The sequence below is a fragment of the Anopheles cruzii genome, chromosome 3 (assembly GCF_943734635.1).
Source record: "Anopheles cruzii chromosome 3, idAnoCruzAS_RS32_06, whole genome shotgun sequence".
Lineage (NCBI taxonomy): Eukaryota > Metazoa > Arthropoda > Insecta > Diptera > Culicidae > Anopheles > Anopheles cruzii.
In genome coordinates, this window is record NC_069145.1 from 65,991,689 (window position 1) to 66,012,258 (window position 20,570).

The following is a 20,570-nucleotide window of genomic DNA, read 5'->3' on the forward strand; positions in this document are numbered from 1 at the left end:
AGGAGTCGGTGAACAACAAAGAAGCAACCGTGTGCGAAGTGTTCTTGCAAATATCGCGTTCCCTTTGTCTTCAGCGCATCGCTTGCGGTTGATTGGATAGCGGAAGTGTTCGTGACCTACACAGAAGCCAAAAAATGAGCGTCAAAGATATATATTATTCCGATAAGTACTACGACGACGAATACGAGTACAGGTAAAAGTGCGACCGGATGCTTTCCTTGAATGCCGCCGAATTGAGCGCAATCGATGGCGTCACGTTCGGCTTGGCATTGGTGGATACCGCTTTTCTGCAATCGCTAATCGTTTTCCGCTGTTCGGTTTCAGGCATGTAGTGTTACCGAAGGACATTGCGAAGCTGGTACCCAAAACACATCTGATGACCGAGAACGAATGGCGATCGATCGGCGTTCAGCAGTCCCGCGGGTGGATTCACTATATGATACATCAGCCAGAACCACATATTTTGCTGTTTCGAAGACCTATTACCAAGTAAACAGCTGTACCATCCGGCCAGGACGTTACCGGGATAGATGTATAAGCGTGTGTGTGCATGCGAGTGAATGTGTGGGTATCCAGGTACTTTTCTAATAGGATCCGCCGCCTCTCTAATAATAAGTTCGCTCCCAATCTGAACGTCGTTTCTTCGTCGGTCGTTTCCGTCATTTGGGTGTTCAAATCGTGCTGAATCGAATGTATTGTATTTTTGCTGTGGCCAGAAGCGGCAGGGGCTGGCAATTGTCTGTTAGCAGCTCCTCTAGCTCTGACATTCATGATCTTTGGCCAACTGTTTCTCTAATACCTTAGATACCGATCGCCAGGTTCCGTATTTGGCTATGTTTGCTCTTCGCTCAGGTACTCAAAGAAGCCAGTAGAAACTGTGGGAAGATGAAATGATGACGCGAACACACGTTACTCGGCAGTAGAAGTTTGCGTAGAATGAAAAAGGTCAACAATGTCCGGCATACTGGATGTATCTTCCTCTATATTTTTTGTTTAAAATAATGTACAGCTTCCTCCTGACGAATGTGTTTTTTGTCAACAAAAAATAGCGAAGTGTGTGCCTTTTTCTATGAAACCTCAAATTTAATATTAAGGTGAAATGTACAAATATATTTATGCCAGAAAAAGGAAAACCTTACCTCTAGTGAAACACGCAAGGAAAGAACCCCCAAACCTCTACGGTCGTCCCTATCTCTGCTGGCTCGAGACGAGATCAACACTTCCAGGCGACAATTGGCTATCCACTGTAACTCGAGCTCGCTCACTGTCCGTTGCCGAATCCGCCTCTAGAACGCGTATGTGGTCACCATAGCGACGATCACGTCATATAATGGGTTTCATCTACCCTGCACCGGTTTGCTACGGTTGGAACCGTTCCCTTCATCGGAATAACCGGGGATCAGTTTTCCATTTTCCGGTGTACAATTCCAGCGGCTTGAAGCGAGCGGGCCATCCGCAGATGGCGAAATTGGTACTCATCTGCTCAATGAATGAATGGTACCAGCTTCTAATTGCCGGGAAACGGGGTGTCACATTCCATCAATTTGTGTCCGCAATGGGCGAGAAGCCATTAGCATACGCGCCACCGTACGGCATGTGTTAATTGTTTGAATTAGTTTCAAAATTACCCTAAGCATCGCCCGGCCGCCGGACATTTATGGTGCGTAGCAATGATCGATGCAAGGCGATACACACCCGAGTCGCGGATTGTACAGAGCTCTGCAACCTTGCCGTTGATGGACGGCAATTGAAATGAATAGCCTTAATCGCACTAAAGGTTAAAACAGAGTTAATTTGGGTGATTTTATCATTCGCCACGAAAACTTGTTATTTTCGTCGGTTCCGCCTCTAGAATTGGTGCTGTAAGACGATTCATAACTTTTCCCCTCAATAAGATGTCCATTTTTAGGTAGTCGTGGTGGGCGATCAATATCGACCCGATTGCGTAACATCGGAGTGCCGGAGATCAAAGCGGAGGGTGGAACTACCGACGCAATCGATTTGGTGCCATTCATGGGCCTAACAACAGTGGCATGGCGATGTTGGTTTCAGTTCAACACAAATTGATTTAAATGGGCGGATGTAAACGGAACTGGCAGCCGGTGGATCATCAAAGATCGTGGTAAGCCGCAACTACATACGGCCGGAGAGGAGAATCCATTGGGTCAAAAGGGCCCCACTGAACCCTGAAACAATAACGCACCAAACCGAATGGCGCTGCCCCCAGAGTCGGTGCTGTGCATTTCCCGTTAGGCGCGAACTCATGCGCAAAAGTGTGCACGTGCGTACGGGCGGGCGCTATTGTGTTTCTCCCGGTGGCCAATGTCATTGCGTCCACTGATTAAATTTTGAATAAAAATGCAGCATTCCGCAGGGAACAATAGGTGCTTCCAGCCTGCGTTGTCACAAAACCTTTGTTACATTGGCATGTATGGCGCTCGCGCTGATATGACCATCTGTATCCAGGTTCGGTTCGGATGGGGATGTGATTTCAAGTGTCCGGATCCAATTAGAATCTCTCTACATCAGCCTGGGAAGAGCAACTGTACACAAAAGTCCCACGAATGCGCGCCGGCAACGGAAACAAACTCTTGATGTAATCGGTTGGTGCCTCTCCCTTATTCTGCGTGTAGATTCGTATTGGTTCTTGGTTGAGAAAGTGGACCTCAAACCTCCAATAATGTGGCACCGATTACAGTGCCCTAATCCGTTCGATCGGAGCGACCCCCGTAAGCGGTCGCGGAGATCTTCGGGGCAACTATCTCCGGAACCAGATGCTCGAAACGCTGCACACACGCGGGAGTGCGCATTATGTCATTATTTCATTATGATTTGACATCATTTGTAAGCAGTACCCTGCCGTTGGTAGATTTATGGTCGGCCCTGGTTCGCCGCAGAGCTGATGGCCCCCCTGCGTATCGTTCTCCCGGTTATCGGCACTGGGGTCGATTCCAAAAATATGCTTATGCTCCTCGGTATCGCCCGTTCCGGTGATACCGGGCCACCGTTTAAGTGTTCCGGCAGGGTACTGGCGACCGCCAGTGGATTGCTGTGGATGAAACATCATCTGATTGAGCCGTTTTACGCGCAACACTTTGTTCCGAGCTTCAATTCAATGAAGCGATGGGTTCAATTGAGACCCATCAAAATGCGCGCTCTACCGGATAGATCCAATTCATGCCACATTTGGACGAAAATGAATGAAAAAAATAAACAAAAATGCTGCCAGCAATCTTCACGCAGCCCCTTCTGCGGTGGCCAAATGCAAGGGAGCCCCGGGCAGGGGAATGCGGCGTTAAACCCTGGCGCGAATTCCAATGAAGTAACCGAACCCACGGAATTCTTCGCATGGACGAATGACGCGCGAAACCGTAGAAATTAAAAATTAAACTCTACCTTTTGTGTGCCCCAAACGCATTTCGCAGTAATAATTCTGCCCAGAAATCAAAGAATGGAACAAAATTGGAGCCCTTATGAATCCCGGAGGTGATTCCCAGAGCTGAGTGCTTGATTGAGAAATGTCCTGATTCCTTCGAATCATTTTTTTCAATTAGGAACCAAATGAAAGTTCGCAAAACAACGACAACGACACAGAAATGTGGGACCGAAGATGGAACGGTTGCACAATAAAAAAAATGGCACATCGAGACCCTTTTTCGCGCATTTACCCTCCTGTAGGTCTGTTTTGTGACGATTCGGGAATACGCCGTAACGGAGGGGACATTTGTGCGTTCCCTAGCGCAACGGGCAGCATTCGTATCCGGCTTCCTGTTGTCCCCGGGGCAAACATTCGAATCCAACCTAGAACCGGAGGGCCTGATGATGATCTTGTGGTAGGACTGGAATCGGAAAGATATGTTGGTGTGCGTTGTTACGGAACTTAACCTTGATTTACGTTCAACTCAATCTGTCGAGCTCTAAGAATGGTTCTTTCTAAAAAGATAACTTTCCGTAAACCAAAAATAAAGTCCATATGATTGTCCAGCAAATGAATCTATTGGCATTAGTTGGGCCCTCGGGTTCGGGAACTGTTTTAAAATAAGTTGCAACAGACGTTGTCCTATGATCCGGAGTCCCATTCGTCAAACAAATTACTCCACGCAAGCGATGTGCAATTCATAAAACAGCGGCATACGGAGAAGATTGAACGAAGGGCGTAGAGAAAAGGGAAAATGTAGGTTTTTTGTCACCCTCCCAGCATCCCAGCATTTTATCGGCGTTTTATCGGTCGCGGATTATCTCCCGTTGGTGACGTCGGCGCTTTCTTTCACGTTCTCGCAGCGCAGAATTTCTCCGAGTAACATTTCGCTCTCGTTTTCGCTCACCAGTTCCGTCCGCGGGCCGTGCGGTGGCTTCTCGCTCTGGTCTTTCCCGCGGACACACGCGCCGGAGAGAGCCAGCAAATCGCAGCTGCCGCGTGGTGGGCAATGCAACTCGCGCTCAATCAGTTCGAGCAGTTCAGATTAAGTCGTCGGCGTGCGTGGTAGCACAGAGTCTGCGGTCCGCGTGGACATTACTTGTACGGGTCGGCTCGTTACGGTCACGGTGGTTCAGTGGTTCGCGCTCCGGATCGACTCTGCCGATCGGCTCCGAAACGCGGATCGCGCAATCTGCTCTAGCCCGCGGATAACGGATTTCGCAAAGCGACCTCCGATCGACGGCACCCGTCCCTGCCGCAAGCCCCTACTGCTATTCAAGTAGCCGATTACCCGTGCCGGTAGGTGTGTTGTTTGCTGTTTTGGTTTGTTTTTGCGCGAGATGTGTGTTTGTGTGCCCAACGCTCGACTGATCGACACACAGGCGTGTGGTGGTGCAGAAGACCAGAGTGGTTCCGCTAACGTTGTGTGACCGGCTGGCCGTTGGTAAACGTTACTGAAACTCGACCAGTGCGAACAAGTGTCCAGAACACGGAAAAGTGCGTTCTTAAACAGAGTCGATAGGTATTGTGCGAACGGGAAACACTGCGCCCCGGACAGCTAACGTGACATATGGAAATAAAAAACGCAAAGTAATGGCCCTCAAAGAGGAGACACACCGAACACGTACCGGGAAGGCAGGAAAAAAGTGTCATCCCACCCAACTCTGTCCCCATTCTGTCAACGATCTTCGAAGATGCGGGCGAATCCTGCTCGCGATTCGGCCTTTAAAAATAGCACCCTCTGGGTTGCTGGGTACCAGCCGGAGTTTGGAGATTGGACCGAAATCATTGTAGTGCCCTCGTCTCCGTTGCTAGATTAGCAAACCGGCCAAGCGATCGTCCCGTGATTCGGGTCGACGAACGAGAAATGTGAACAAGACTCAAACAGCAGATCGGCCGAGCAGATCGAGAACTTGTGGGCTTCAGTTCAGTTTAGTCAAGCACATCCGCTGGCCATGTAAAACCGATTCTAGTGGAATAAATTAGGCTTGGCGGAGTTGTTGACCACCACCCTCGGAGGCACCGCGCCCGTAGAATTTGAATGGAAACGAACAATTGTGCGCCCGAAGATCATCGGCGGCTCTGGGTGTTTACTTTAGCGGCAGCGTGCGACATGAGAATACTTAATGCAGTTTATGTTGATTTTTTAGGACCGGTTTCCCTGTCTAGCTGCATAAATTAGAACCTTCCTCAAACGGCGTTTATTTCGATTGCAATTTGTGGATGTTTCTGGACGTTCACCAGTCAACTCCACGAGCTAGTGACGCGATCGCTGCGACACTGCGTTCCGGAGCGTGGTGCTTTATTTATCTGAATCTTGAAGTCCCTATTTACCCGCGCCGTTATCACCGACGGCGGTGGGTGCAGCAAGGCGATAACCGATACAAGCTCATTATTACAAGTGAACGTAGACCGCCCTGAATCTTAGTACGATATCAATAGCGCGAAACACCAAAAACGAAACCACGGATCGGTTCGATGAGAAAACGATAGGGAAAGTGGCATCTACCAAATTCCGGCAACCTTTTTTGTGGAATCTGTTCTTGTGTAGAAGCGTAGATTTCGTCGATTCACCCGACGATTGTAAAAGAGAAACTCCCTACCGATTTATTGTGCACCCGAAGATGCTACTATAAAACTCGTTAATATTCCACGCGGAGGCCAGTTAGCTTCGCTTTTCTTTTAGAACATTTAGCGCGACAGATCCGACGAGGGTGCTGCTTTTGGCGCGAAAAGTCTAACCAGAACGATAAATGGGACAGAAACCGCGTAACTGGCTTGTTTCATGATTTCCGCACGTTCCTTTATGATGCGCGTGGTGCGGCGCAAAGTAAATATAGAACCTTCCGAGCTACGGCGATGTCTCACCGGGCACACACTTGTTGTCGGGCTGCGCCGCCCCGGCCACGGCACGGCAAGTCCCACGTTGTGTTGATGATCCACAGACACGTCGTAGGCACTTGACTTGGCAGTCACCTTGGCGCTTCTTACCAGTCGCCGTTTAGCGCCTGGCCTGCGCCCAGCAGTTTGTAACCGAAGAAAGTGTGATGTAATGCCACAATACTGCCACACAAGGTACCGACTCCTGGAGAAGTGGCTCCCGGTGTGCGATTAAATCGCGATCGGGTTGCGCAAAGGGAACACGGTTTTTTTTAAGTGACCGAATGGATTCTACCCACCCTTTGTGCCGGGGCCGATTTGTGGCCATCCGAAGCGCTCGGAATGTTTTAAATTTTGTCACGCGGCAACAGGCGGTACCGCGACCGGCAACGTCTACCGATCCGCTTTTGACTTAACGGCTGCCTGCTAGCGGGACAACCGTTCGTTGGGGATGTCAAAAATAGAGCACACCAGACCGGGTTGATGGTGGCTGATCCGGGAGGCCAAAAAGATGAACCACCCCGAAGCCGGTACAATAAATCATGGCACAGAACAGAAAGAGACAGAGAGAGAGAGAGATAGGCAAGAAAAAACCGGCACTTAAAAGCAGCCACCGATGGCAACATATTCCGCCGAAAACCAGAAAGTTTCAGCCGAAACCCAGTGAACCCTTCACAATCGGCACCCAGCTTGAATTGCACTTTGGTGATTTTTTTGTTTTTAATATGTTGCTTGTGTTGTGGCCATTTTACAATGTCTAGAGTACGCCAAGCATGCAAACCGGTTGTCCTTCAGGAAGGATGACGTAAATATTGAAATAAAGTTATCGCCAGCGGCGTTGAATCGCTCAGGTCTGGCGTCCCAGCTGTCGTCGTCGTCGTCGTAGTCTTGGAACAATCACAAAATTGCACAAAATCGGACCGCTAATGCACGAGTGAGAAGGGGCCATATTTCAATTGCCGTGGGAGTAATGCCTTGTCAGCCGTTTCGCCCACCTATTTTGCATCCCTTTTGTAACGCGGTTGCTTTTGCGTAGGGTTGGCTTGCTCGCAAAGCTCACCCGTTGGCATCAGGGGATCATCGGCTATGATTAACGATGGTTGTGATATCGTGTTGCAAATTTACAGCACTGCACACCGTGGGGCTAGGTTTCCAACCCCGGACTAGGGAGCCTGGGACAGCTGGATCACATCTCTGTAACTGGTCGCAACTGGAGACCGTATCTTACATTGTACTGTACGCGTTTGTTAACTACATGGGTCAAACATATTGCGAACCAAAATGGAACGATTGTGTCGCTCAACTTCCTAAGCTACTCTTCCGCAGTTTTCGTTTACCCTCAATATGCTCCTTTCGTCGGATCTGGATATGCAAATTAGTGGCCCGTACATGGTGGATTTCCTCACGTACACTCTGTGACCTAGTTTTGAGGTTTTCCTCCCTGTTTTGGGGCAAACTTTCCTTTGTGCACATCGTCCGTGGATCCAACATGGCCAAGCAGAGGGGCAGTGTCTTCGATATTGGAGGGCAACATTCCGCACGCTGTTCCGGAAAGGAACTTCCGAGGGAGAACCGGTGCAAGGATGGTGGGACGCCTAAGGGCGAAGTTTCTGGGCGCGATTCACGCAAAACCAGCCAGTCACCTGTCGATTACGCCGATAATATCGATGGTGACGATGATAAACGGTGTTACAATCGGTGACACGTTCATAGACTTTACTACAAGTTAGCATAAACCTTTCAAGTAGGTTTAAGGTTTTGAGCGTAATTTTTCCTCAAAATTTGCTCGTTATTTTAGTGCAAAATCATTTTGCACGTAAAATACGTTAAGGTTGGATAACTTTTAGTGTTCCCCCGGAAGTGATAAAAACGGAATCGCACTGTATGGAAAAAGGACGCCGCCGCGAGTGTCCCGGAGGTAGCAACAAGTGCGTGGCCGTGGCTGTTTGGCGGTGGCGTTGTTTACTTCGTAATCAATTCTCGATTATGAACATCCGATCAACGTGCTCCTGCCGCCCCGGTCGTTTAGATCTTGTCTTGCGGTTGATTAGGTGGCAGAATAATGGATCTGAGAAGTTTAATGTAGATTGGCTAGCCAAGAACTGCATCGCGTCATCAAACCCAGGACGATGATTATGCCAAACACGTCAACCCGGTTGCCATGTGCAATATTGCGGTGCTGAAGCAGCCCCTTTCCAGAAGAGCGCTACTTCATCGACTGCGGATGGCGGGTTCTTGAGGCCATAGACAACCCTGGGACGGTGGCAGGAAACATGCAAATCGGCACTCATGAAACGGTGTTAATGAATATGCACACATTAAGCACACAAAATGCATCAACATGACGAAAGGCAGAGATCTTGAGTATAGCTGCCACTTCAAGGGTGAGGCGGCGTGTTAGAAGGTGTCTGTCGAGTGGCATCGATGAAGACCACATCTTGGCCCAATAGCATAATGGTCACACGGCAATATGGGTCGTGGCGGCCTTCGAGTGAAAGAAGATTAATTAAAAAAAAATCCATTTGGGCCACGAGAAATAGATCGGAACCTAATTGAAGGAAATATGGAGCGAAATTGCGCTTGCCTAATTGAACTGTTCTATGTTCTAGCATTATGGTAGGGTGGTTTCTGTTTTTAGTATTTATACTTTGTAACGTGCATCCTGTCACAGCACGCTGCACCGGCCTAGCCGTTTCGTCGCTTCCGGTGGTGGTAGGGTTTTAGTTTTGCTGCTTGAATCAACCAACCAATCGTCCGAAAAATAACATACGCCCCACGCGGCGACATTCCTCGGCGACGTACGTGCAAAACCAACCCGTTTACTCGCACCGTTCCAGTCCATCGCATGAAATTATTTTTCGTTTCCACGGTTTACCGTTTTCGTGTTCGCTGCGCCACGTTTTCGACCACCACACGGAAGGCAACCGGAGGCGCAAATTCGATCGAAAACAGCCTGTTAAACGCCGGTTTTATTGGCGATAAAACTTGGTGCCCGCTCCGCGACGTCCAATTGAAGTGCTGTTGCATCAACGATCAATCATTCATTCATAAAAACCACGCCAAACGATCGACGAGAAGAAGCGCGGGTCCGATTAAGAAATGGAAACCCAGCGGACGAGCGGCCCCGGGCGCGCGCGGGTGAGGATGCTCCTAAAAGGGCAATAAAACTGTGGCGCAACATTGAATCAATCATTTAGCAGTCGTCAACATACCAAATGTGATACGATCTGTGGCAGGGTCGGCGCTTTCTGCATTGCTTAGCGCGAGATCGTATCGCTTGTCGGCGTCACCGTTTTGGCACCGAGACGTGTGGTGCAAGTGCCCTTTTTGCAACATGCCGTGTCTCGGGAGGAACGCGAGACACGGCCCGCCTCAGTAGGCGGCACGGCACCCGGTGATCTAATTCCGAGGGTGATCTTGTCCTCCGGAAATGATGATCAAATCGCCGGCTGCCGAAGGACGTTCCCTAGATACCTGTTGCAGGGCTGCACGGGGTGACCCGTTGGCGTTGATGACGTTGATAGTGGAGCGCGTGGGATATTTTTAGTCGAGGGTTGGTTTCGCTCACGGAATTAATCCGCCAACGCCCGGACGGTAATGGCACGAATATCGTGTACATGTCTAATCGCTGCCCCCACCGAAAGGGATATACGACATTTTAAAATTTGTTGACGATCGTGTAGCATACGGGGAAGGTGATGAATTGCTTGATCTAATTATTTGCGGATAATATAATTAATATTCTACGGCGAGCTGCAAATGATCTCATAGGTTTGTTCCGTTGAAAACACAGCGACTACAGTTTCTTTCCAACGGCGAACAGCGTTCGACAGCTGGTTGGGAGGATGTTGAACATTTTTCTCGTCTTTCAAAACACTCGAAACTGTCTTGTCCCTTGGAAAAGGCACAAAGGCGGATACATCCCACGACGAACGATGTTGTGAGAACAGGAGAACATCGGTACAAAATATCCATATTTATAGCAGAGTTTATCACCGTACCGTACACGAGCTCTGGTGGATTCAATTTCAAGCCATTCGCCAAAAGATTGTGAACTACGAAACAGCATTTGAAGATATCTGAGTCGGTGCCGCAAATAGCTGATAATGTTTTATGCTAATGAGTTAAGGCGTAAGAAAAGTAATCGATATCGAGCATGCCAACCCAACCAAAACCGGGCGCGATTAAATTGAAATGCTGCTCACGTAATATTTTAATCGGAATTAATCCCAAAAACGGAATTCCAAACACGGTCCGCCACCCCTAAACCGTCCACCTGTTGCTGTTTTCGGATCGCTTATTTCTCGCCAACCCAACGATTACAATGCGCTTTTTAAAGCGGATTAATCGTACGGTCTTTGGACTCGGGTACCACGATTCCAAGGTAGCAAGAGAAGATAGACGTTTTGTTCGCCTATACTGCGCAACAAACCGAGAATTCGCGGCTGATGAATTGGTTCTTTCATACGAAGAAATCAGGTCAACGGTGGTGAGGTCGATCGGGGATTCGCGTAGATGCCGCAATTTCTTTCCATCATCGCTCTGTACCTTCGCCAGGACTTTGTAGACCATCAATTGGCGGATGGCCCAACGGAATGCCCCGGCTCGGGCCCCCTTGCACCACCCTGCACAATAAGTAGCCATCCTCTTTCGCATCATCAACTTCTCGCGATAATCCGTCCTCCGTTGGCCACTTTTGGTTCGCTGCCAGATCGTGCCAGAACGGTTTGCCGCGCTGCGCCGGTGACGGACAGCGCACCGACCGTTGCGTTGAAAGTAGAAAATTAAATAACTCAGCAAATCACATTGGCCACTCCGGGCGGCCCATAAATTATTCCAAACAGCATCTGCTTCTCGAGCGCGCTGCCGAGATGGAAGTACTGCTGTCACCGTACTTGTCGCAGGGCTTCAGATACCTTAGAGTCATCCCATGACTAAACGACAATCACAAAGCAGAGGGGGGGCGCTCCCTTTTCACCCGTTTTGTTTCACCCGTTTGTTTTCGGCTCTATAGATCAGGCGGAGGTTCAGTAAATTGGAAAACCAAATAGAAACGGGATCTATGGTTCCGAACCATCGCAATGGCAGGACATGAAGCTGTACGAAGGCACCCAACCTGCCCGTTTCTGGTCGGCGTCTGCGTAGCGAGGTTCTCAAAGCAGGCACTGACGGTAACCACAACGAATTTATCGCCATCAGAAATCAGAAGTCCGATTGTTGATCGAAGCATCCGCTGATGTCACTGTCGAGTGGTGGTTATTCTATAATTTTCCTAATCCTCGCAAAAAGTCATTTTTGAACGAATAAACAACGCTGCGGTGGACCGGAAACGGCAAGACAAGGCATTTGTCTCGCATCTGTTGCGCATTTCCTTCCGGTGGCATTGACTGAAAAATTTCGTCCCAGCACCGGCAACCAGGCGTCTCCATGAAAATATTATGTGTAGTAAATGTAACACGCGAGGTAGGTTCCGTGACCGTCCATTTGTTTCGAAGGCGCAAGCGGGAAACAACATTGAAAGAAGAAAGTGAACAAAAGATAAGTGAAACATAAACGATCGATGAAATAATTTGCGCTGCTGACTGATTTTATCGCGAGCGATCTTTGCCATCGAGAAAACGTAATATTTTCTGCTTCACCCCATCCCATAAGCCATCGCCAAAGAAAAATTCGCGGGAAACAAACACCTGTTGCGGTGCCCGCAATTCACGGCACTGATGTCACGCGACATCAATGTCACACTGGCATCCGGTTTTCGACGGCTCTTAGGTGGCTGCGCAAAACAAATACGAAACCATCTGGCTGCCTACTTCGGGAATGGTTCACGTTTCTGGCACGTTCCGCGTCTACTAGTTGCTCACTTTCGTTCGGTTGCTGTCAGTAGCAGACGCCATGGCCTGGGGGCCTCGGGTCGAATTGTTTATGCTACTGAACATACCCCATTATGTACACAGGCTAACTTCTCTTGTTGCGAGCCTCCATCATCTCTTTCCTTCACATTTGCCTTTCGATTCACCGCGAACATTTTACTACACTTATTGAGCCTATTAATTTACAGCTTACGGCCGTTCACACCGCTGTGTTTGTAAAGAGCTGATGCGATTTTTTCGGGTGTTTATTAGCACCGAAATGGTGTCCAAAGGTGTCAATCGTTGGTCCATTCGGGTAGGTCAAACACAAACATTGTAAATCGTTAGCCACATTGTAAATATTGAATTTACAATACATTTAAAACATGAACTAAACGTAGAATGATTTCTAGCTACAGTATAAAGAAAAACGAATTAAGTTAGAAGGACCATCTGGAAGTTGTCCACTACAAACTACTGGTCTAAAGCATCAAACGGAAATATGTTTACAAACACTTAGTCCGGCTTAAAAAATGCCTTAAAAATAACTATACCCCTTAAGAAGTTAAGAAACTGGTACTATATGAAGTTATAAAACGTATTTGCATCAGATTCCTTTGTTAAGGTTCCTCAAAATACGGCACACATTTTTGCTATCTTACAATTATCCCGAAACTCTCTCTCTCTCTCGTCTCGTCTTCCTGTCATCTTCACGCCGGGCACCGGACCAGTACTCGGTTGCCGCTTTCAAGGACTTCTTTCATCTAACGAGCGTTCGGAGGTGGAGTCGCTCTTTCGAGCCAACAGCAGAATATCATCGGCCCTCGTTTCTCGCCCGGAGAAGACTGTGGGCCCTCCATTTCGGGGAAGAGCTGGAAACACGGGATGCGTACGGCCGCTCCGGGCGGAGGCCGTTGGATGGGATGGGATTGCGCTTCGCAATGGAAGCAATTTCGATTCAATGGAAGATAAATCGCATTTCCGTCAAAATTCAACTCTGTGTGAAGTACTAGAGCTATGCAGCATCGTTTCGAGAGCTGTACTTGCCGGCTTTAATGTGCCACGGCCAGACCGAACCCCCTAAGCGGATGCCCCGCGTTTATTTACGGCGCAAAACGGAGGGCGTCACGGCACGAAAATGTAGTAGCGAAGCAGCAGCGGCAAACGTTGTGCAGGCAAAGAAGAATATGCGTGCCAAGTCGAGCTTCCTGACGGCGGATGGCGCGGGCGACAAATCTAATTTTCTCCCGCCGAAAAGATTGACTGCAACAGGGACGAACCGCCGACGACCTGACCTAACATTCAGCAACAACCGACGGGACAACCGTTCCTTCGGTCGGCAATTCATAAGCCCATCAGTCAAACAATTTGCGCCGTGACGTCGGGTGCGAGAGTAAGGTTCAGTTTTTATCCGCGCTTCTGGGTTTACGACAAGGATAATATATACCCCCCGGGCGAAGCGGACCACCAGCCCTAGGCGACGATGGTCTGGTCAGCAGCACTCTGACCCACTTCGACAGGGACCACTCGTCTTGGGGCTGAGATTTCATTAATTTTGTTTGTGATTCGCCGTTCAATGTGAGTGATGATTTCTTCGTACCACGTGACCATTACCGGAGACCGGAGGGGATTTCGTAGGCGAGAATAATCAATGAGTCGGGCAAGAGTGGGCGGAAAGGACTAAAAAATGGTTATTCCGTGAGCCCATCTTCCCAACTACACTCGGGGGCGAGAGAGTGGCCTGCTGGTCATGGTTCGTTTGTGGGTTAGCGAGCTTTCTCGTAACCATCCACGACGGCCGTAAGTCAGCATTTCGCAGAAAAGGACAAAGGACCTGAGGGGACTTGACGTTTTTTTTTGCTTTTATTTCCAGCACACGGAAGCTGTAAACGCGACGAAAGCGCATGGAAGCATGACTGGCGGAGGGCATGGCTCGGGTCCTATACCTGCTGTTTATGTCGCGCTGACGCACAAGCGGATTAACATGTTGTGACCAAATAAGCAGGTCGAGTGTGGATTTATGTTCTCCTTGTTGCTCTTCTGCTCCCGAAACCCAACTAGCGACATCTGCTTGGGGCCGGGCCCCGACGACAGTGCTTTTTTCGCTGAAAACTCTACTTTTTTCCACTACATATCATCGGAACGGACTTGCAGCCAACAATGGAAAATCATTCCCTACGGGACTGGATGGCTTTTGAAGAGTGTGGATTATTTATCCATGTCTCGTCAACAACCTGATGGTAATGGTTTCGTTTTTTGTCGATCCCGACCCTACCTACTCTGAGTGGGGCACTCCAGCCGAGTGAGGCTTAAAAACGGGACTGAAAATAAGCTCCATCTGCTCGGCCAGCGTCTGGTTTTACACCTTTTAAGGAGCCGTTTTGTGTTTGAATTGGAAGGCAAAGTGGTTGAAGGTTTTGAAAACCTCGTTGAAAACCGTTGTAAAGCTCCAGCGAAAATTAGCCGCGAAACAATTCGCGGGCACAAATTGTAGAGCGAAATAAAGGACAGCAGGGCGACAGTGCTGCCATTTTATACTGTGCGTCTCACCATCATAACGGTTGAGTTTAAAGAAAACGGAATTGCGAAAGGCGCGCGCGTTGGGCGCTTTTTGTAATGATGTCAAGTGCGCTGGCCATTAAAGCAATGGGTTTCTTCCGCGCTCTCAGCGCAAATGTTGCACAGGATGCCCTCTGTTTTGCATGCTGGAAAAGAGCCAGGAAATGACCGCATGTGGCCCGGCGTATGCTCCTTTGGGCAGCAATAAGCAACCGACCGATGACAAATGGGCGATGGCATGAGACCCGGCATGAGATCATGCCGGAATGTTTTTTTAATCAGCTTGACTTGGGCACTCGGGTCAACACTTGTTTTGCCTGCTGCCTTCAACCACGGCGATCACATAAATTGGCGATCAGACGGCGTAAGGGAGGCGGTAGGTTGATAATTGATAGAATCAACTGACTCACAACACTTAGCACCGGATCCATCGATGATGCCGACTGGGTGAAGGTTCAGACGGTCAAGTTAAGCGTCGGTTGGCTGGCTAGCGCAAACAGTCCTTCGGTGCACATTCCGCAAAACATCTTTCACGGGTCCGGCTGAAAGGGTCTCTCTCTCTCTAACTTGGTTCATATCAACCGATCATAAACATTCAATATTGCAAGAGAGTGTGACTGACTGACTGACTGTACCCCTTTCATCTCGAACGAGGACTGCTGATGATGGACCGACTATCTGCCAGGGGCAAGGAAATAACGGCTTAACAGATTTTAACCACAGGTTGCAACCTTGATTTGTTGACAGTTTTTTATCAATTTTTCGGTCCCTCCGCAGTCAATCTGATTTTTTATCATTCTAGCTCTAAGGGTCACGATTCAAATCTTGATCAAAGAACATTAAATAATGGTGAAAATTGCCAATTACATTCAAATAGCACTCTATAAGGCGGTTGGTCCTCGATGCGATTGTGCTGTGTTTGTGTGATAACGCCATCTGTGGAAAGGTTTTTCGGGAAAGAACGTTGAAGATCGTTGTAATCGCTGTGTCAATTTGTTTCGCTCGTTCCGAGCCATCAACGAGTTCTTTCGCACATATTCGTCGGCATTTGCCTACAGCAAATGTCGGGGAACGCGGGGAGTGTGATTCAAATTTGCCGTAACGTGCTTCGTTCGGGCAGTTGACACAGTTTTCGACCCCAAGCTAATTGGTTCGATGAGAATTAATCGGCAATGTTTTTGGTATATTTTTCGTACCACAGTCCGCACATGCTATTTGCAGATTGCGGTGGGATGAAGAAATTATATCCGACCAACAATCGTTCATATAGCACACAGCAATGAAAGTTTGTAGGGGAAAAAATGTTGCCTAAATTTTATTTAAAGATAAGTCATTCATTTCTTAGCTGTAACTGTACACAGTTGTTATGAATGGCGCCAGTCTCGCACTTTGGCCAAGAACTCCCGGCTCACTAAATCCGTTCAGTTTGGACCGACTTGAGTTGTTTATCTTAATGTTCAAATCCCCTAATTGCCATCAAGATTAGTTAAGATTGTCCTCGAGCCTACTTTGCTTGCATATAAAACGACGCACCATATCAAAAAGACGCATCTTCTGTGTTTTCGCTTCCCAATGGTTTTATCGCCGAGTAGTATCTTGTCTCTGGCCGTCGTGTGACACTCTAGATAACACAGTTATTATTAAGACACGCCTCAACCGTTATCAACGGACTGGACCGGTTGACAATGTCCGGAATGATAAATTTTCCATTCAAGCTAGTAGCGCTAGGGTTTTTAATTAAATTGGTTTAGTCAAAATTTAATTAAAACAGGTCACAACAGCGCTTTGGAGAGAATGATTCATACGATATTTTCCAGTAGCTCTCAGGATGCTAAAATGTTTTCCTCCTTCTTTTCCGTATCCGTTGCAGTGCACCATAAATCTGTCCTGAGTTGCGCTCAAGTAGCAAGCCACCACAGGACTCGAGCGCCATGTCGAACTCGTACGCGACCACGGAGGCCAGACCGACGGCACGATGGAAGCGGTTCGTGAAATCGAACCTTCTCACCTTCCTGACCGTGGTCGGCGTGTTCGGTGGCACCGCGCTCGGGCTGATCCTGAAAAACTCCGGCACCCCCTGGACACAGCGTGAGGTGATGTATATTCAGTATCCGGGCGATCTGTTCTTACGGTAGGGTTCCCAATCCTATCTCCCGTCGATGGTGACGCTGAAGGGCGAGCGCAACTGTTTTGATACTCTTCTGTCTTCTTGTCCTGCCAGGATGTTGAAGTGTTTGATTGTGCCATTGCTTGTGTCGTCGATCACCAGTGCGATTGGATCGCTAGATTTGAGCATGTCCAAGAAGATCGCCTTCCGCGCAATTACCTACTACTTCACGACGACGATCTGCGCCGTCGTACTGGGTATCATTCTGGTCAGCACCATTCGGCCGGGTGCGGGCCGTGAGGTCTCGAACATCGGAGGCCCGGCAACCACGCGGCAAGTGCTCACGGCCGACACCCTGCTCGATCTAGTGAGGTACGTAACGAGGTCTACCATCTGGAGCTAGCTCATGTTGAATCCTTTTTTTTCCCGTTTTCACAGAAACCTCTTCCCACCGAACATCATTCAGGCAACAATGTTTCAGGTTAGTTCGTTAAGATCAGTACCTTCTTTTGGCTTTGCACTAAACAACGATCGTGTCTCATCCACAGTTCCGAACACTTCTAGTTCCACCAGCAAACACCACCGATGGTAAGTGAAACGGACTCCTCGTCCCATGACTTTAGTGGAAACGCACACCGGATAGTGTCGCTTTCCTCCTCCCGTTGAGGTTAGCAGGAAACTCTCACGGTTTTACTGTAACGTGCCAACGCCACCGGTGGTGATTGACGGTGGTGGCCGAATTTAGCGCAAATTATTTTCGTTCTAATCACAACCCGGCGCGAGTAAATTGAGGAAACACTCACTTGTATGGCCATATCCATTTGACGCGCCATACGTTCACGGCCCTGCGCGTTGCACGGCCCCTTTGCCAGCTGAGCTGATGACGTTGATGATCATGGGGCGATGATGGGGGTAATCTTACAAACAGTGACACTGAAATTGACGCTGACCTTTAGAGTAAAGTATTATTTAAGGCACCTTTGCACTTGAAACCGAAATGGACGGACGATGGTGCTCAATATTAACTTTCACATGTGTAACGATTCACCCTGATTTGTTCTTTTTTCGATTCTCCCCATTAGTTCCACTGACCCAGTACAAAATTACATCGGAGTTCACCGAGGGCACGAACGTGCTCGGGTTGGTCATGTTTAGCGTTGTGCTGGGGTCCTGCATAGGAAAAATGCGCGAAAAGGGTAAACCGCTGCTTGGGATGTTCGAATCACTTAGCGAGGCCATGATGATTATCACCTCGTGGGTAATCTGGATCTCGCCGATCGGTGTACTTTTCCTGGTGGCGGCCAAACTACTCGAGATGGCGTCGTTCATGGAGGTGCTCGGCCAACTAGGATGGTACTTTATGACTGTGATGCTGGGACTGTGTCTGCACGGTTTCGGTAAGTTGCCGCCGTTGCCAATCCACCGGAGGCCATCAGCTATAACGGTCCGTTTTTCGTCCATGCGCCATAGGTACCATTTCGGTGATTTTCTTCATGACCACACGCAAAATGGCGTACCCGTATATCGGCAAGATGAGCCAGGTGCTGGCGACTGCATTCGGTACCGGGTCCAGTTCCGCAACGATGCCCATCACGATCCGCTGCCTAGACAACATGGGAATGGATCCGCGTGTGACGCGATTCGTCATCCCGGTCGGTGCTACGATCAACATGGATGGCACGGCACTGTACGAAGCTGTGGCCGCACTGTTTATTGCTCAACTTCGTAATATTCATCTCACCTTCGGTCACATTGTTGCAGTGAGGTGCGTCATCGGGCTGTCTTTTACAATTTGGCTAGAAACTAAATCTCACTACGATCCATTAATTCACCCACAGTGTGACAGCCACGGCAGCCTCTATTGGAGCGGCCGGTATTCCGCAGGCCGGTCTCATTACGATGGTCATGGTGCTGGACACCGTTGGGCTTCCCGCCGAAGACGTTACCATCATTATAGCCGTCGATTGGCTACTGTAAGTGCTCTGTGCGATTAGTAAATCAACAACCGGTGGCTTAATGTGAACCCTTTCTTTGTAGTGATCGATTCCGCACGACAATCAACGTGATGTGCGACGCACTGGGTACAATTCTTGTGGACTCACTCTCCAAGAAGGATCTGGCCGGTGAAACGAATGGCAGGGTAGGCACGAATTTGATCGCACGCCCGTAGCGGATTGTTCTCATTAGATTGTTTTGCTTGTAGCTGGAACTGGCTGAACCACACGAACTAGTTGAGCTGCGGCCTGATCAGAAGGAGTAGAGATCAAATGCAGGATCAAGTGTAGCGTCATCATCTTCTTTTCTCTGCCCATCCAATCTAATACATCCCTGTCGACCCAATCGTTGTTAGTTGGTTCTGAGACTAGCAATTCATACGTAAAACTCAACGTAATGCAGAACCGTGTTCCCTGACCGTGGAGGCGAAGCGAACCTGAGGCTGACTTCGGAGAAACCAACGCACGATAGGCGAGCTCGTAACCATCATCGCTCCGCCCGGAAAGAGCCCTGTAACCGCTAGGCTGGCTGGAATAACACACCGATTTCCGATCGCGCACTGCCCACCATCATACCTCCCGCAGCATACTCTGCCCCAGCCAGCCCAGGGGAAGACGATAGCAAGCACGCAGAGCATGATGTGACCATTACGCGAAATTAGAGGATGGATTTTCTATATTGTTCAAAGCGAAAATGACTAGGTTAAGGAACAGACCAGGAAGAATAACAACAACCAGTATCTATTTAGGACGTAACATCCGCCTACCGATGGACCAATGGGACGGTTGTACAAACGCAACTACACAATCTTAGAGGTTTGAGCGTAAGACCAAGACTTTTAAGGCCAGGATACCGATATACGGACGGTGCTTGTACCTTCGCATACGAGCTACAAGAATCAAACCCCGAATTCTCCACCGCACGATCGCACGATCCTTCCGTGCCCTTGGCGGGATCACTGTTCAAACGGTTAGAAACTAGAAATCAATGTTTTGGTAAATAGTGTAGGCATTTTTGTTTTCAAAGTGTTGGAGTATCTTACACTATCCACAAACCATGGAGCGCCATCATGTCGCTTGTTTTGATCACGTTCGGTGCGTGCCGGAACGATGCCCAACCGTAAGCCCTTATCTTTGGCAAAGGCGTGATGTCTTACATTACTTCGCCGAGTGATTGAGGTTTGTTCCACATTGGTTTTCATTAATTTTGGATGGGAGCACCAGAACAGCTGAAGACAAAAACCGACGAAAAAAGGCGTGCAAAACTGAGATTTCAGGCTAAAGCAACGATCGAGCAACAGGAAAGTTTGTATATTTAAAAATACTTACAAATATATTTTAATGATTAACTTTTTGTACATTACCTTCATTTCTCGTATTTGTCCGTGCGATGCTGGAAGAGTTTGCTTTCATAGATTGTTTTTACGTTTTACTTTCGTTACGTTTTGTGTTCGAGTTGCTCATACCATATTTATCGAAAATAGTGACTCAATAGTGGAAGTAATATAGTCGTGTCGAGCAATCTGTTTCCGTGGACATTTGTCTAAATTTGTTAAATGTACATTGGTACTCCGATGTAACAATGGACGCCCGAACAGACGTTGTTACACGGGAGTTTCACAGTACCACAAACATAGCAGCCATGGATTGTGTAGTAATAGAAAACCAGTGTATTCATGTGTAGTTCACGTAAGTCTGTGTATGAAGGCTGCCCGCCCGTATTATGCTCACCTCCGAACGGGGATCCAACACGGAGTTTGCCA

At 48.5% G+C, this 20,570-nt stretch overlaps 2 protein-coding genes across 3 annotated transcripts in view; both read left to right on the forward strand.

Moving 5' to 3' along the window:
- Positions 1-1,065, forward strand: part of LOC128272230 (cyclin-dependent kinases regulatory subunit) — a 1,090-nt gene extending 25 nt beyond the window's left edge. Inside the window, exons 1-2 of the mRNA XM_053009999.1 lie at positions 1-193; positions 325-1,065. The exon at positions 1-193 is cut by the window's left edge and continues 25 nt beyond it. Coding sequence (XP_052865959.1) covers positions 135-193; positions 325-493 — 228 coding nt within the window. The 5' untranslated portion in view covers positions 1-134 and the 3' untranslated portion in view covers positions 494-1,065. The remainder of the gene's footprint in view (positions 194-324) is intronic.
- Positions 1,066-4,586: 3,521 nt separating this feature from the next.
- On the forward strand, positions 4,587-20,480 carry LOC128275139 (excitatory amino acid transporter 3). 2 transcript variants are annotated; one of them, XM_053013542.1, is made up of 10 exons: positions 4,587-4,717; positions 16,577-16,837; positions 16,928-17,185; positions 17,252-17,294; positions 17,362-17,401; positions 17,896-18,210; positions 18,284-18,578; positions 18,652-18,786; positions 18,851-18,953; positions 19,017-20,480. In XM_053013542.1, exons 2-10 carry the CDS (start codon positions 16,638-16,640, stop codon positions 19,071-19,073), a joined length of 1,446 nt encoding a protein of 481 aa, XP_052869502.1. In that variant the 5' UTR covers positions 4,587-4,717; positions 16,577-16,637; the 3' UTR covers positions 19,074-20,480. The 2 variants fall into 2 exon arrangements, with proteins under 2 accessions (XP_052869502.1, XP_052869503.1); XM_053013543.1 differs by lacking the exon at positions 4,587-4,717 and adding an exon at positions 4,928-5,008.
- The last annotated feature ends 90 nt before the right edge of the window (positions 20,481-20,570 follow it).